The sequence below is a fragment of the Hypanus sabinus genome, chromosome 10, assembly GCF_030144855.1.
Source record: "Hypanus sabinus isolate sHypSab1 chromosome 10, sHypSab1.hap1, whole genome shotgun sequence".
Taxonomy (NCBI): Eukaryota; Metazoa; Chordata; class Chondrichthyes; order Myliobatiformes; family Dasyatidae; genus Hypanus; species Hypanus sabinus.
The window spans coordinates 35,926,384-35,944,496 of record NC_082715.1 but is presented as its reverse complement, the minus strand read 5'-3'; the positions used below and the strand labels follow the sequence as shown (position 1 = coordinate 35,944,496).

Here is an 18,113-nt window from a genome sequence, read left to right as displayed (position 1 = left end):
TATACTATAAGTCACAAAGATAGATAAATAAATGATGCTAAAGCCGATAGTGAAGTCGTGTTCATGGGACCATTCAGATGTCTGATGGTGATTAGGAAGAGACTGTTCCTAAAATGGAGAGTGTGGGCCTTCAGGCTCCTGTACCTCCTCCATGATGATAATAATGGGAAGAGAACATGCCCCAGATGGTGAGATTCCTCAGTGATGGATGGTGCCTTCTTGAGGCGCCATCTTTGAAGATGCCCTGGATGGTGGGGAGTATTCTGCCCATGATGAAGCTGGATGAATCTACAACCCTCTGCAGCTTCTTTTGATTGTGTGCATTGGAGCTTCCAGTGATGCAGTCAAAATGCATTCCATTGTAATTTTCTAAGTCTTTAGTGACATACCAAATCTCCTCAAACTCCTAAATGGTGTATAGCTGGTGGTGTGTCTTCACGTTTGCACCGATGTGCTCAGAGTAGATCCTCTGGGATGTTGACACTCGGGAACTTGAAGCTGCTCATCCTTTCCAGTGATGAGGATTGGTGTGAGTTCTCTCAACTATCCCTTCCTGAAGTCTATAATCAGTTCTTGGTCTTGCTAACATTGAGTGCAAGATTGTTGCTGTAACATCACTCAACCAACTGAGCTATCTCATTCACATGAGCCTCCTCAGTGCCATCTGAGTGTCATCAGCAAATTTATAGATGGCATTTTGAATTATACCTAGTCACACAGTCTTGAGTGTAGAGAGTGTAGAGCAATGGGTGAAGCACACATCCCTGAGATGTGCTTGCATTGAATACCAGTGAGAAGATGCTATTGTTACTGATCGGTACTGACTGTGGTCTTCTGATGAGGAAGTCAAGGATCTAGTTGCAAAGCAGGGTACGGAGGCCCAAGTTTTGAAGTTTGTTGATTAGTAGTGAGGTGATGATGGTTTTGAATTTTGAGATGTAATCAATAAACACAGCCTGATGTGTGTATTGCAGTTATCCTGGTGCTCCAAAGTTGAATTAAGAGCCAATGAAATTGTGTCTGTTTAGACCTGTTTGAATTGAAGCTAGTCCATATCCTTGCCCTTCCAAGGCTGTGAGAAATGCAGACAGAGTCTATTGTGGGGTGGTGGGTGGGGTTTGGGGAGAGTGGACGCCAGTTTTTGTGATATACTGAGCAACAGCCACAACTCTCTTGCAGTTGTGAGCAGAGTAGTTGCATACTTCTCCATGGTGCACCTATCAAAATTGCTGCGGGTCAATGGAGGACATAACCAATTTTCTCTAAAATATAAACATCCTCTAAGGAGGAAAATTCCATATACCTTATCTGTGCTCTTCAATTTTGATGCTTCAATGATAGAAAACCTAATCTTTCCAAAGTCAACCCAATCTCTTCATAGGTGAAATGTTCCATCCAAGATAACTCCCCGGTGAATCTCCTCTGAATACTCTCCAGTGCAGTCAGAATACTCCAGCTGTGACCTAACTGATATTTTGCCTCTCTGATTATCTTTCTATCCCTTGGCTAAAAGACAAGTACTTTGTATGCTACCTTAATACTATCTGCCATTCAGGAATGTTTAGATCTGTTCCTCACTATTTCCGAGGATCCTTCTGTCCATGGTGCATTGTCAATCCTATCAATCCTCCAAAATGCATCACCTCACATTTTTCAGGATTAATTTCCATCTGCCTATTCTCTTCACATCATACTAAATGTTCAGTACCATTCTCCTCACTATCAACATCACTACCAATCTTCTAACTAATAAATACCTCCTACATTTGTAACCAGGTTAATGTACATAATAAAAAGGTTGGGTCTAGCACCGATCTTAGCTGAGAATGTCACAAACCAGAGCTTGAGTTAAGTGGTCACTCCACAAGTACAGGCAATAGATAGCCGGGTGACTACCAGGGAAGGCAGAAGGGATAGTTAGGCATTGGACCGTAAGAGTTTAGGACATAGGAGCAGAATTAGGCCATTCAGCTTATGGATTCTAATGCATTATGGCTGATCCTGGATCCCACTCAAACCCATACACCTGCCTTCTCACCATATCTTTTGATGCCCTGACTGATCAGGAAATGATCAACTTCCGCCTTAAATATAAGACCGTAAAACCATAGATATAGGGGCAGAGTAGGCCATTTGGTCCTTCGAGTCTGTTCCACCATTCAATCACGGGCTGATCCAATTCTTCCAGCCATCCCCACTCCCCTGCCTTCTCCCCATACCCTTTGGTGCCCTGGCTAATCAAGAACGTATCATCCACTATAATGCCGGAATCTATCGAGTCTTGAAAGATCATAGTTAATGCCTCCGCAATCTCTCCAGCTACTTCCTTCAGAACCTGATGGTGCATTTCATCAGGTCCAGGAAAATGTATCCACCCTCAGACCATTAAGCTTCCTGAGCACCTTCTTGGTCGTAATTTTCACTGCACAACCTTCACTTCCTGACACTCTTGAATGTCCAGTATACTGCAGATGTCTTCTACTGTGAAGACTGATGCAAACTACGCATTCAGTTCCTCTACCATCTGTGTCTATCATTACAATATCTCCAGCATCATTTTCTATTGGTCCTATATCTACCCTCAACTCTCTTTTACCCTTTATATACTTAAAAAAAACTTTTAGTATCTTCTTTAATATTAGTCGCCAGCTTCCTTTCATAATTCATCTTTTCCTTCCTGATAACCTTCTTAGTTTCCTTCTGAAAGTTTTTAAAAGTTTCCCAATCCTCTATCTTCCCACTAATTTTGTCTTCCTTGTACGCCCTCTTTTCTGCTTTTACTTTCACTCTGACTTCACTTGTCAGCCACGGTAGTGTCCTTCTTCCATTCACAAATTTCTTCTTATTTGGAATAAATCTATCTTGCACTTCCCTCATTTTTCACAGAAACTCCAGCCATTGCTGCTCTGTTGTCCTTCCTGCTAGTGTCCCTTTCCTGTCAACTTTGGCGAGTTCCCTCTCATGCATTGCAATTTCCTTTTTTCCATTGAAATACTGACACATTGGAATTTAGTTTCTCCTTCTCAAATTTCAAAGTGAACTCGATCATATTGTGATCACTGTTCCTTAAGGGTTCCTTAATCTTAAGCTCTCTTATCACCTCTGGATCTTTGCACAACACCCAATCCAGCACAGCCAATCCCCTAGTGGGCTCAACAACAAGCTGTTCTAAAAAGCCATCCCTTAGACATTCCACAAGTTCTCTCTCTTGAAGTCCAGTTCTGGTCTGGTTTTCCCAATCCACTTCCATGTTAAAATCCTCAACAATTATCATGACATTCCCTTTCTGACGCGCCTTCTATCTCCTGCTGTAATTTGTAATCCACATCCCGGCTGCTGTTTGAGGCCTGTATACAACTGCCATTAGGGTCCTTTTATCTTTGCCATTTCTTAACTCAACCCATAGAGACTCCACACCTTTCAATCCTATGTCATCCATTTCTAATGATTTAATATTATTTCTTATACACAGGGCTACACCACCCCCTCTGCCTACTGATCTATTTTTCTGATACACCGTATATCCTTGGACGTTCAGCTCCCAATGGCAGCTGTCTTTTAGTCAAGTTTCAGAGATGGCCACAACGTCATACTTTCCAATCTGTAGCTGAATTTCAGGATCGTCCATTTTATTCGTTATGCTGCATGCATTCAAATATAACACCTTCAGTCCAGTATTTGTTGCTTCCTGTTGTAAATCATCCCATTGGCTGTGATTATGCCTCATCGCCTGCCTGTTCTTTCTGTAATCTCTGTTGCACGATATCTTTGATTTATTCTGCTTTCCTCTTCCTCAGCCCTTTCACTCTGGTTCCCATTCCCCTGCCAAATTAGTTTGAACCCTCCCTAACAACTCTATTAAACCTGCCTGCTAGGATATTGGACCCCTTTGGGTTTAGGTGTAACCCGTCCTTTTTGTACGGGTTGTACCTCCTCCAGAAGAGGCCCCAATGATTCAGGAACCCAAAGCCCTGCCCACTACACCAGTCTCTCAGCCATGCATTAATATGCTTGATCATGCTATGCTTGCACTCGTTAGCATGTGGCACAGGCAGCAATCCTGAGATTACTACCCTAAAGGTCCTGCTTTTCAGCTTCCTCCCCAACTCCCTGAATTCTCTCTTCAGGACCTCATCCCTTTTTCTACCTATTTCATTGGTACCAACATGTTCCAAGACTTCTGCCTGTTCACCCTCTCCCTTCAGAATACTCTGCACCTGGTGAGATATTTTGTATTTTGGCATGCACTTAGCCTTCATCACAGTCTATGACAAAGCATTTCGCAGATTTACTACCCTCTGACTAAAAAAAAAATTCTCCTTACTTCTGTTCTAAAGGGCCCTCAATTTTGAGCCTGTGCCCCCTAGTTCTGGATGCCCCCCCAGAGGAAACATCTTCTCCATAACCACTCTATCTAGTCCTTTCAGCATTTGGTAGGTTTCAATGAGATCCCCATGCATTCTTCTAAATTCCAGTGAGTACAGGCCCAAGGCTGCCAAACACTCCTCATATGCTAACCCCTTCATTCCTGGAAACATCCTCGTGAACCTCCTCTGGACTGTCTCCAATGACGACATATACCTTGTGAGATATGGGCCCAAAACTGTTGACGATACTCCAATTGTGGCCTGACTAGTGTCTTATAAAGGCTCAGCATTATCTCCTTGGTTTTATATTCTATTCCCCTTGAAATAAATGGCAACATTGCACTTGCCTTCTTTACCACAGACTCAACCTCATGGGAGTCTTGCTTGAGGACTCCTATGCGACTGATGTTTGACCCTTTCCTCATTTAAATAGTCCACACTATTGTTTCTTTTGCCAAAATGCATTATCATACATTTCCCAACACTCTATTCCATCTGCCACTTTTTTGCCCATTTTTCAAATTTGTCTAAGTCCTGTTTCCTCAGCACTACCTACCTCCCCACCTATATTTGTATCATCCACAAACTTTGCCACAAAGCCATTAATTCCATTATCTAAATCATTGACAAACAATGTGAAAAGTAGCAATCCCAATACTGACCCCCGAGGAACACCACCAGCAGCCAACCAGATAAAGTCCCTTTTATGCCCACTCACTGCCTTCTGCCTGTCAACCATCCTGCTATCCATGCCAGTATTTTTGCTGTAATGCCATAGGATTTTTATCTTGTTAAGCAGCCTCATGTGTGGCACCTTATCAAATGTCTTCTGAAAATCCAAGTAAATGACATCCACCACCTCTCCTTTGTCCACCCTGCTTGTTACTTCCTTAAAGAGCTCTAAAAGATTTATCAGGGAAGACGAATCAAAACACAAAAATACAACTGCAGATGCTGTGGATTGAATACGTACACAATGCTAGAACTCAGCAGGTCAGGCAGCATCCGTGAGAAAAAAGTAGCCAACGTTTTGGGCCGAGACCCTTCATTCCTGATGAAGGGTCTCGGCCCGAAACGTTGGCTACTCTTTTCTCACGGATGCTGCCTGACCTGCTGAGTTCTTCCAGCGTTGTGTACATATTCTTTATCAGGAAATATCTCCCTGCACAGAAACCATGCTGACTTTGACTTATTGTATCATTAGTCCCAAATACCTTGAAACCTCGTCCTTAATAATAGACTCCAAAACTTTCCCAACCACTGAAATTAGGCTAACTGGCCTATAATTTCCTTTATTTTGCCTTCCTTTTTCTTAAAGAGCGGAGTGACATTTGCAATCTTCCAGTCCTCCAGGACCATGCCAAACTTCAGTTATTCTTGAAAGATCATGACCAATGCATCTGCTATCTCTTCAGCAACCTCTCTCAGGACTATGGGATGTAGTCCACCTGGTCCAGATGACCTATGCAACCTTAAGACATTTGAAATTGGCTCACACTTTTTCCTTTGTAATAGTAATGGCATTCCTGCTCCCTGACACTCACAGATCTCTGCCACACAGCCAGTGTCTTCCACAATAAGACAGATGCAAAGTACCCATTAAGTTCATCTGCCATTTCTGTCTCCCATTTTTACCGCACTAGCATAATTTTCCAGTGGTCCAATATCATCTCTCACCTTCCTTTTACTCTTTATATAACTGAAAAAAAAACTTTTGGTATCCTACTTTGTATTGTCTAGTTTGTCATCATATTTAATCTTTTCCCTTCTTAAAACTTTTTTAGTTGCCTTTTGTTGGATTTTAAAAGTTCTGCAATCATCCAACTTCCTGCTCAATTTTGCTACCTTATATGCCCTTTCCTTGGCTTTTATGCAGTCTTTAATTTCCTTTGTCAGCCATGGTTGTGCAAAAGTCTTAGGCACCCCAACTATATGTATGTGACTAAGACTTTTGCAAAGTACTGTATAATTCTATGAACCTACATCATTGGCCACAAGCATTCAATTGCAAAAACTACTCTCAACCACCACCTGCTGCCCTTTATTACCAAGCAATTTCAGACTCAATTTGGCAAATGCACTAGATTCCCAAGAGGGATCTTGTCAAAGGCCGTATTGAAGTCTGTGTTGGTTACTTCATCTCCAAACTCACTCCCACATATTTAGTCACCTCCTTGAAATATTCAATCAAATTTGTCAAGCTGGATCATCCCTTAACAAAACTGCAGATTACTTCTGATCAATCCTGTCCCTCCAAGATTTATTCCATCCTTCGGATTTTCTTCCAATAAATTTTGGTTATTGATGATAGGTTCACCAATCTATCGTTACCTGATTTATCCCTTTCTCCTTGCTTATGTAAAGTTACCGTACTTATGTGGCCCTGCAGTCTTGTGATATCTATTCTGTGGCTAGAGAAGTTCAGAAAATTTATTTTTGAGCCACAGTAATCTACTCCTTTGCCTCACGTAGCAGCTGGGATATATCTCATTGTGTCCAATCACTGAAATATTCCCACAACCTGTGGACACACTATCAAGGACTCTTAATCTCGTGTTCTCAATATTTATTGCTTATTTATTTATTATTATTACAATTTCTTTTTTATATCTGCAGTGTTTGTATTTTGCATATTGGTTGTCCACCCTGTTGGTGCGGTCATTCATTGATTCTATAATGGTCATTGGATTTATTGAGTATGCCCACAAGAAAGTGAATCTCAGGTCATATATGGTGACATGTATGTACTTTGATGATAAACTTACTTTGAAAACATCTGAACATCCTTTCAAACAGTAACTTGTCATAGCATTCCATATTCTTCCACTAGAAAAGTATTCATTCAAGATCTCACTTTTCTCCTCTGGCTCCAGATTGCCTTTTTGATACCTAATTGGATCTCCTTTCTACCTAGTTACCTTCTAGTCCTTAACGTACTTTTCAAATGTTTGTGTTTCCCTTAATCTCAGTCACCAGGGCCACTTTGCATTGACTCTTTGCCCCTATAATAACCCCACTTTGTTTGCTATACTTCTGTTAGGCCACATCTGTTTTCAGTAATCAATACCAGCTATAAGCAACTATTTTATCCAATATCTCTTTAAATCCAGGGTTCCTTGAAATTATTTCACCCCTATAGCTGCCCTTAACTCACAATATTACGTTTTTGAAACACAGTATTCCCACTGCATGCATATAGACTTGCCTACAAGTAGTTGCTCTCATTCTGCTTTTAACCCAGTCCTGGCATATCATCCTGAAATCATCTTCACCCCAATTCAGCCCTTGACCTCATAGCTCCCTAAAATTTAAGAGTAATGGTCACTGCCTCTGAAATGCTCTGCCTCCACTGGTCCACTGCATTCCCAGTTAGATTAGATCCAATCCTGCCCCTTTTCTAATAGGAATATTGATATACCTGCTTAAAAACCTCTCTTCACCACTTGTAGAAAATTTAATCTCCTTGCCTTTTACACTGAGGTGATCCCAGCTAATGTCAGTGAAGGTGAATTCCCAACTACTATCAGCCTGATATTTTGCAATCCTCTATGTATCTGTTTCTCTACCTCCTGTTGACTGGAGGTCTCTTGTACATCCCTCGCCTGTTTGTTTGTAAGATCCAGTCAAGAGTGGTGAACTCTTTTGAGATGTGTGCTCAGATTGGCAATCATCTAAAAAAATTCTCTTGCAGGCCATGGTAACTTTGAACATCATTGATTAATGAATTAGTAAAAACCAGTTGATTAATATTGCAATGCCAACTCCTCTGTTGCATCAGCCCCCCCAATCCATCACACCTTATATTTTCAACCCCCAAAATGTCAAGTTGCCACTTCTACTACTTTTTCAGTGTATCAGTGCAACATTCCCACGCAATGCTCTTAGTTCATAATTTTATTAGATGCTAAGTTAACAAGTGGAGGCAAAATCTTGTAAAAGATGTGCAACTGCAGATGTAGAATATGGAGCAACATGCAATCTGCTGGAGGGACTCATCAGCTGAGCAGCATCTGTGGTGGTGTTGGGGGGTTGGAATTGTTAACATTTCAGGTTGAAATCCCACATATGCATTAATGCACATTTGTAACCTGAAATGGTGCTATTTCCTCCCACAGATGCTGCTTGACCCATTGCGATCCTTCAGCAAATTGTTTATTACTACAATGTTTGAGTGTTATTACTCCTAATTTTATTCAATTCATGGTATTTTATATTTTATTGCACTTGTTGCTCTACTGAGTTGGTGTAATACTACCTCAAAGACGAAGTCTTTAGTACTGTACTTCCATTGGTCTGTTAGCCAAATTCTTTCTCAACAGTATTGAGAAAAGATATTTAGTGTTTATTGTACTGCAGTTCTTGGGATCTTATTCAGCATTTACTGTTTCATTCCCTAAATTAGATGGTAACAGCACTTAAAGGTACTTCATTAACTGCAGTGCTCTTTGCAAGAACCTAAAGGAGATCTAAATGCTGTAATACGTAATCTTTTTCTTCAGTGTGCGCTCCTCATTTTATCTGTCATGCATCATGCCTTTGTGCTATCAGAGTATTAAACTATAAACTCTACAGCAAAATGTGAAAATTGTAATATTCAGTACCTCAATTATCAAACTTTGCAGACTGATGTTTAGTTGTCCAGATTTTTCTACTGATCTTCATTTGTTATGAGCAGGATTACTATGATAATACGCCAGTACAGGGTAAAAAAAACATGGTACATTGACTCTGATTTATGAATGTACGAGCAGGAATAGGTCACTCATCCACTCAAGCCTGTTCTGTCATCCAGTGAGATCACGCTAGTCCGATTGTAACTCACACTCTATTCCTGCCTCCTCATGCTAACTTGCTTTCCTAATGGAAAGAACTGTAGCCTTTGAGCCATAAGTTAGGAAAACACATTGAAGCAAAATGGACAGGAAAAATACTAAGCTTCTGAAAACTGCATGTTGCTGAGGAAGGTCTAGGTTTAAAGGACAGGTTGGAATCAAACTCCTTTTTGTGGGGGAGCACCCATCTAGTCCTTTTCCCTTTGTACCCATGGCTACTTATTCCTTCATCTGCTCATTACCCACATACTCCTTCCCCTGGGTTCCCCATCCCCACTGTTCCTATCTGTACACCCACTGCCTTGTCCTATGCTTCAATTTCCTTTGCTGTCAGATGCCATCATCTGCAAATCTTGGTTTCTTTCATCATTATTTACACCTTTCCCCTTGCCAAGGATCCACCTACCACTTGCCAGCTCCTGCTCCATCCCAACTCCCTCTTTATACTGGCTATCTCCCCCTCTACTCTCCCAGTCCAGGTGAAGGGTCTTAACCCAAAAGATTAACTGACCACTGCCTGAAGTTTATTTCCTGCTGCTACATGCCACACTTAGTCAGGTGCTGTCTTGATATGAAGGGCAATGACATCATTTTAACTCAAGAATTTAGTTCTTGGCCCATCCTGTGCGGACCAAGACTGTGAAAGTCTGGAGCCTGGTTGACTAGCAAAACTTTAGTTATTGATGAGAAGAGCTCATACATAGCACTGTTGCTAACACTGTTACTTTGCTGATGTATTGGCATAGCTACTCAGATTGAATTAGACCTTTTTTTCGCTAAGCACAGGTGCTCCCCCCTTACAAAGGTAGAGTGTTCCTATGAAACCTTTCTTAAGCCGAAATGGCGTAAAGCAAAGAACCATTCATTTATATGGGAAAAATTTTTTGTATAAGTGAAAATCCTTTTGGTAATGCAAAAGCAGGTTACTAATGCAGGTCTTTTGTAAAAGCGAAGTGGCGTAAAGCGAAGATTAGTAAAGCGGGGGGACACCTGTACCTTGTTAATTTTCACATTGTTAGCAAATTGTCTAAAGGCCTCGATAATGCAGTAGTGGACTGTATACAACCTCAGGAGCAGCTGTGAACCTAAAAAGCAGGCCCAGTCTACCTTGATATGGGGAGGAATTCCCCACATTCACATTGATAGAAGAGGCATTAGCAGAAATGAGAGGATAATGTTCTATTTTTTTTAAGTGTAGAAGGCTTACGATCCAGAGTTACTGCCATTGTCCAATGGAAAGTTTCAGTAATCCTAGTGAACTAAGGGAGAGCACATTGCTGGACCACTGCAGGAACTCACAAGGTGCTCTTAGTCAGCAAGGCAATCAGTTGTAGTGATAGGATTCTGATGTTGCACATCATTGTTCAGAATTTTGGAGCTGCTTGTGCTGCAGTAGAAACTGAGATGTCAAGTTATCAGATGCCACATGATGTTTAGTAACTGGTTCTCTGCTAGAAAGGATAGATTTAAAGTCACACATACAGTCTGATGCTAACTTGGTGCAGGACTCCTCCATGACCCTTGAAATTATGCTAAGGCTTTCTGGCAGCTCTACCAATGCCCTATTATAATCCTGGCACATGTCTTATGAATAGTTACTTTGGTTAAATACTTAATAGATATCCCTCTTCTACACTCTTCCACTATAGGAAACATCCTCTCCAAATTCACTCTATCTAGGCCTTCAAATATTTGGTAGGTTTCAATGAGATCCCCCTTCATTCTTCTAAACTCCATCAAGTACAGGCCCAGAGCTATCAAATGCTCTTCATACATTAACCCTTTCATTCCCGTAATTATTCTTGTGAATCTACGTGGAGCACTGTTTCAGGACCCCAACCATCCAGGTCATGCTGTATTCTCATTGCTGCCATCAGGAAGGAGGTTAAGGAGCCTCAGGGCACATACCACTTGGTTCAGGAAGTTATTACTCCCTACCCATCAGGCTCTTGAAGTGGGGGTGGTGGTTGACTCAACCTAACACTGAATTGTTCCCACAAACCATTGACTCGCTTTCAGGAACTCTTCATCTTATGTTTTGATATTTATTGCTTATTTACAGCTAGGGTGTCTAAGACTTTTGCACAGAACTGTACTTGTCAATGTGGAGCAGAAAACAAATTTGTAAATCTGGTAGAGCAAAGGATATTGGGAATGGCAAGGGTAGAACACCTTAAAAAGGGTGTGGGAAAAGTGACAGAAAAGTGGCACAGATGCAGACACACCCAGCCCTGAAACACCAGACAAGGTAATTTAATTCCAAACAACTGGTTTATTAATCATTACAGAATGTCTCTCTGGTGCTTTCCACTCCCTCTCCTCTCCCTTCCCCTTTTCCCTATCATGATTCCCCTCTCCTTGCCCCCTTCCCACTCTCAGTCCACAGACCCATGACAGTACAGTACTTACTATTTTGGGGTATTTTTTTGCAATTTGGTGTCTTTTCCACATTGGATGTTCATCTTAAGTGTAATCTTTCACAGATTCTATTTGTATTTACTAAGAATGCCTGCAAGAAAATAAATCTCAGGGTTGTATATGATGATAATTTACTTTGAACTTTACTTTCTACTAAATAAATATGTTCCAAATTTATGCTCTTAACTTGCAGTAATACATATTGAAAATTTAAACACCTTTTGAAGTTTTTGATAATATTGTGTGCAGGGTGCATCTAAACATCTGCAATGTCTTCACCATAAGTAGGAACCTCTGACTGAAGGTCAAAGGCAAGTAATATAAAATAATTAGTACTTGTAATTTCCGCACCATATATTATTTGGTGCATTTCTAAAATGTATAAATAGAACCATATTTTGATTTTTTTTAAAATACTAATTTCTTCATTACCAATGTCATTTAACTGAGAACATAGAATCATTAAGACCTTAAGATATAGGAGCAGAATTAGGCCATTTGGCCCATCATGTCTACTCCACAAACATTACAAAATCCTTAAGTAGTCTCTCAGCATTTTATTATGTTGTTTTGCAATTAATAAAACAAAATTTTTAGATGCTTTTTATTATAAAATGTATTTCAGCAGATTCTGCTTTATAACACATTGTGTGTTAAACAAACTGAACTTCTAACAATTCAGCTTCTTCTACAGGCAAATCGTCTGCTTAAAAGACTGGGTGTTTCATTTTTTTATTTTACTTTTTTTGGACTTTTTGGACCGAGGCTTTTCTTTAACTTGACTGTCTTCTACCAATCCATTATTTATCTCTTGGTCTCCATCTCTTGTTCGTTTTTTGGATATGGATGGATCATCAAAGTTACAAATCTTCTCAATGCTTTTCTTCCGTTTTTTCTTTTTGGATTTAATTATCACTTCTTCATTGGACAGAATTTCATGTCCTACAAGTTCCTGGGCATCAGTGGCTTGTTTGATCTCTTGTACAATTTTACAGTTTTTACGCTGTGCCATCCTACTAGCAAAATACTCCTGCATTGTAAGGGAGCTGGTCACAGTATTGGTTTCAACTTTGAGCTCTGAGTCATCATCAGTTTTTGGGGCTGATATATTGGCATTGTCCTGAAAAACAACCACATATTGTTAAAAAATACAGATACTGCTTGTTTCATCTAAATAGAAGATCCATAAATAATTACTATAGACGTATTATGATTCCCACAACATTCAATCCATTTACAGGAACCTCTATAAATGGCACATGCAGGAAAAAATTAACTCACATTTGTTATTTCACCATAAACAATTAATTATAATGGGAGTCCAAATAAATTTTAAATAGTGGAAACATTCAGCAGGTCAGGTAATGTTGTGGAAAAGAAATGGTTAACAATTAAGAATAGCTCCTCCTGCATGGGAAGAAGTTAGTGCTAACCTCTGCTTTTGCATGTGTTTAAAAGTATTGGTAGGGTTGGAAGAGCAAAAGTTAAAGCTTGTAAAAAGGTAATTAGACAGGCTGGTTGTGTTCAGCAAACTATTTGTGTTGCTCAAGCATGATGAGATGCTGGATTGTATGTTGCAAGCCTTCCTGCACTAAACAATTCAACTACAATAAAAAGTTAAATGTGATTAAATTGCAGAGTTTGCACAAGTTATGCAATTTCTATGCTGGGTCCTTCTGTTTCACTGTACTCCTACATAGATGACAGTAGACATGAGCACAGCATCATCATTTTTATTTGTGCATGCACGTCATACTGTCCTATGGGTGACACTTAAATTTGTAGGCTTTCATAATACGTATGAAACTTGTTTTGATGTGACTCGAATGACAGTCCTAAATACAGGCTAGCATACAGAAACCAATTCACATTTGTGCTCTTTAATATTGGTACTTAACAGCTCTCCTCTGCCCATTAACTCACACTTAAGGCTGATTTATACTTGTGAATATGGGCTATGCCACAGTCTACGCCGTAACCCTGATTTTCACTTCTGCATCGCTCTAACCATAGCGAGCATGCGTTGGTGTGCGCCAAAACGCTAGTTGGTGGTGGGGTTTCTATGCCACTGTGTTAAGTTGCTTCGTGAAAGACAAGGACAAGGAAATGCAGTTCAAACATTTTTACATGTCAGCAGGTAGATTTGATAATTTGTTTAATCTATTTCTCATTGGTGTATACACAGCCTACAGACATGGTGGAGAAGAAGCAACCGGAAATGTGTAGGAGGAAATGCGATGCTACCAAGCTGACCAATCACAGTTGTTCCAGTCCGCATCACTGCAACATGTGAGTAAACTTTTCTGGAGAGGAGCACGTCACCCTACGGTGTCAGGTATGGCATAGGTCAGGGGTGGGCAAACTTGTTGACTTGTGGGCCACAAAGGGTTCTAAAATTTGACAGGGGGGCCGGACCAGGAGCAGATAGATGGAGTGTTTTGGTAATACACCTCATAAGAGAAAATAAAATATCATGGGATATGTCGAAAACATGTGCTTTAATTTCAATTGAAAATGAACAAATGCATTACAACAAAATATCTGTCTTTGAAGTCCCATGGTATTTAGCTATTTATTGAAATGACTTTTAAAACGCTGAAAATTAAATGAATAGAATACAGCTTTTTTTTAAATAGTAACAGTTATTATTTTAAAGCACTGAAAATTCTGTTATCCTTCAAGATATTATCATCATCACTCTCCTCCTGACTGTCTTTATTTCAAAAACGGTAGGAGATGCAGGTCTACTTGTCTTGCTCCTTCTTATTCAATTGTCCCCTGTGCCAAAACTCAACAACGACCAGCACAAGGACAGAACAGTGACAGCGCGCCAGTATGCGGAGCGCGTTATTTGATCTGGAGCGCATTTTTTATTTTGAGAACGTACGTGCACCTGCGCACTACTCATGTCCATCACTTAACAGAAATGGCATGTAACATGTAAGGCTTATTGAAAAAAATATTTTCAAATGCATTTTTTACATAACACAACGAAGAAACTTATTTTTAATTTCAGAGGGAACAGCATTGTTGGTCTCCCTTTTTAGCCAGCGCATCAAAGTCTGGATTTAGTTTTGTTGTGGCGATTCTCAGGATGGATCTGAGGTGTTGGTCAGTTAACTTGGATCTGTGGCTGGCTTTGTTGATGTTCATGACGCTGAACGCCTGTTCACACAAATAGGTCGACCCGAACAAAGAGTAAAGCGCAAATGTGGAGTAATACGCTGCACCTCAACAAAGGTCAATGTATATAGAGTGCGTCATCTATTGGGAAAACGCCAGAATTGCGGGGAAAAAACGTTAACAAGGTTTATTAATATAATTTCATCAAGTTCTGCGGGCCGGATTAAAAAGCTTAACGGGCCATAGTTTGCCCATGCCTGGCATAGGTACATCGCTGTAGGTATCGCGTACCCTACGTAGGGTACGCGATACTTACGGCGATATGACGCACAAGTATAAATCAGCCTTTATTGACCACCAGGTAGCAGTGACTACAAACCCCCACTTGTCCATGAGCAAAATGTCTTATTAGCCCCATGATAAACACTTTGCTTGATGTACATTTATAGGAACAACATTTTTCACTGATTATGTTCCAATTGACATAAGAAAAACTGCTATATTGTGATATTTAGATACATCCTAATTGCATTAGGTGAGCAAGTATGGGAAAGGGTAAAATCACACATTTGCATCAAAGGCTTGTCCAAAGATCATGACCTTAATCTGAACTTTTTGTGACTTTACAAACATACTGGTATGTGCAAAGGTCCCTTACAGACTGAGATTGTAGTGGCTATACTGGGGAATGAGGAAGTGTTTGAGACAGTAAACAAGTAGAGAGGATTTCAGTTAATTGGGACCAGTACACTGTGCCCAATTAAGTGGTTTCTCCAATTAGCCAGTTCCGTGGAAATAGTTAAAAAGGTATAAAAAAGACAAACAAGTAACAAATTATGTATTTAAAATAAAATGCAGAACAAATTAGAACACTACCAAAACTACCACAGTATTGTAAAGCTGTATTAGTTCCTAATAGTTTTCAAAGGAATTCAATCATGCTTTTTTGATTGACTTAAAATGAAAAAAATCAGTGCACACACCTAATGCAGATAATTGACTGCCTTTATACAATGCTTTTGACAACTACTGAATCCTAATTTTCCTTGTAATATTCAAGATGGTTGCCAATGCCTTCAAATTCTTTGTCGTTCTTAACTTGAAGTAATGAAATCATTTTATTTTCATTCCTGGCCTTTCCTGGCATCTCTGAGCCTCAATGCTTGAAACCAGAGTGAGCAAAACAATTCTGAATTGTCTTTCTGCTTATCAATAGATTCAATAGGTACATTTAATGTCAGAGAAATGTGTACAATACACATCTGAAATCCTTCTTCGCAAACATCCATGAAAACAGGAGTGCCCCAAAGAACGAATGACAGAACATAAATCACCACTTTTTGAACAGAAACACACACTTCTGACAACTTAAAGAACTGTTCACTCTAAACATAGAGTCTAATGGCTGCACAAGTGCATGTAACTGATGCTAGTTAGAAACTGTTTGGTAACTGTCTCCTGTCCCAATTAAGTGACACAGAGTCCCAAATAAGCAGCTGCCCCGATTAAATAATTAACTGGAATCCACAATATTTTGCACCTGTAATTTCACTAAAAAATAGAAATCCTAGAACTTATATCTTATTACTTTTAAAAGGTAATAGAGGCATTAGTTGATACAGTGGATACATTAGTTGATCTTCAAAGTTCTGAATGACCATAAATAATCCCAGTGAATTGGAAGGTAGAAAAGTTAATGGTATTATACAAGGAAGGAAGGAGAGATAACAACTGGCATGTATTACCCAAACAATCTTCAGAGCCATGAATTGCTTAAGATTCAACATATAACAAGGGTAGTTCGGCTGAAGTGAACACCCTAATTTTGTCTGTAACTCTAAACAATTGTGTATTAGATGAGTATTGCATGAATTTATAGAGTTGGGTGATTGTAGCAACTTCACACTGCACATCTTTACTTTTCAGTCTCAAGATGTTGCTACAAGAGTCGAACATAAAATTTTTGCAATAAAGCATTCAAGTTTGTGATCTTAAGCATATGTAAGACCATAAGATATAGAAGTAGGCCATTCAGCCCATCAAGTCTTCTCCCCAATTCAATCATGGGCTGATCCAATTCTTCCAGTCATCCTCACTTCCCTGCCTTCTCCCCATACTCTTTGATGCCCTGGCTAATCAAGAACCTATCTAACTCTGCCTCAAATGCACCAAATGACATGGTCTCCACAGCTGCTCGTGGCAACAAATTCCACAGATTTACCATGCTCTGACTGAAGTAATTTCTCCACATCTCTGTTCTAAATGAACGACCTTCAAACCTGAAGTCATGCCCTCTTGTCCTAGACTCCCCTACCATGGGAAATAACTTTGCCATATCTAATCTGTTCAGGCCCTTTAACATTCGGAATGTTTCTATGAGATCCCTACTCATTCTCCTGAACTCCAGGGAATACAGCCCAAGAGCTGCCAGACGCTTCTCATACCAGCTCATTCCTGGAATCATTCTTGTGAATCTTCTCTGAACCCTCTCCAATGTCAGTATAGAAAGAAGAAGAAATTGCCTTTCAACTCATGAGAGAGCATAGGCAATCAACTTTTTTGCTGTTTATGTTTCTGTAGCAGGCAATTTCTTTTTTACGAGAGCGAGTTGCTAGCTCGATGCTTAACCCAGCACAGGTGGAAAGCGTGCACGGGAGCTGGCTGGATTCGAACTCAGGAGCTTCCAGCACTGATGCCACTACGTCACCAGTTGGTGAATGTCAATATATCCTTTCTAAAATAAGGAGCCCAAAACTGCACACAATACTCCAAGTGTGGACTCACAAGTACCTTATATCACATCCCTGCTCTTATATTCTATACCCCTAGAAATGAATGCCAACATTGCATTTGCATTTTGCACAACCGACTCAACCTGGAGGTTAGCCTTTAGGGTATCCTGCACAAGGACTCCCAAGTCCCTTTGCATCTCTGCATTGCACAACATCCAATCCAGCACAGCAGATCCCCTAGTGGGCTCAATAACAATCTGTTCTAAACAGCCTTTAAACATTCTACAAATTTTCTCTCTTCAGGTCTAGTACTGACCTGGCTTTCCCAATCCACTTTCATGTTAAAATCCCCTCGACTCACTGGAACTCAGAACAATGAGAGGTGACCTCATTGAAACCTATCAAATGGTGAAAGACCTTGACAGAGTGAATGTGGAGAGGATGTTTTCTGTGGTGGGAGAGTCTAAGACCAGAGGACAAGCCACAGATTAGAGGAGCATCCTTTTAGAATGTACAAACTTCTTTAGCCAGAGAGTGGTGAACCTGTGGAATTCTTTGCCACAGGCAGCTGTGGAAGCCAAGTCTTTATGTATATTTAAGGCAGAGGTTTATAGATTCTTGATTGATCAGGGCATGAAAAG

The 18,113-nt window shown here is 40.1% G+C and overlaps 1 protein-coding gene across 1 annotated transcript in view; it reads right to left on the bottom strand.

The window, feature by feature from the left end:
• Positions 1–12,159: 12,159 nt before the first annotated feature.
• Positions 12,160–18,113, bottom strand: part of pinx1 (PIN2 (TERF1) interacting telomerase inhibitor 1) — a 108,303-nt gene continuing 102,349 nt past the window's right edge. The window contains exon 7 of the mRNA XM_059981659.1: positions 12,160–12,737. Coding sequence (XP_059837642.1) covers positions 12,342–12,737 — 396 coding nt within the window. The 3' untranslated portion in view covers positions 12,160–12,341. The remainder of the gene's footprint in view (positions 12,738–18,113) is intronic.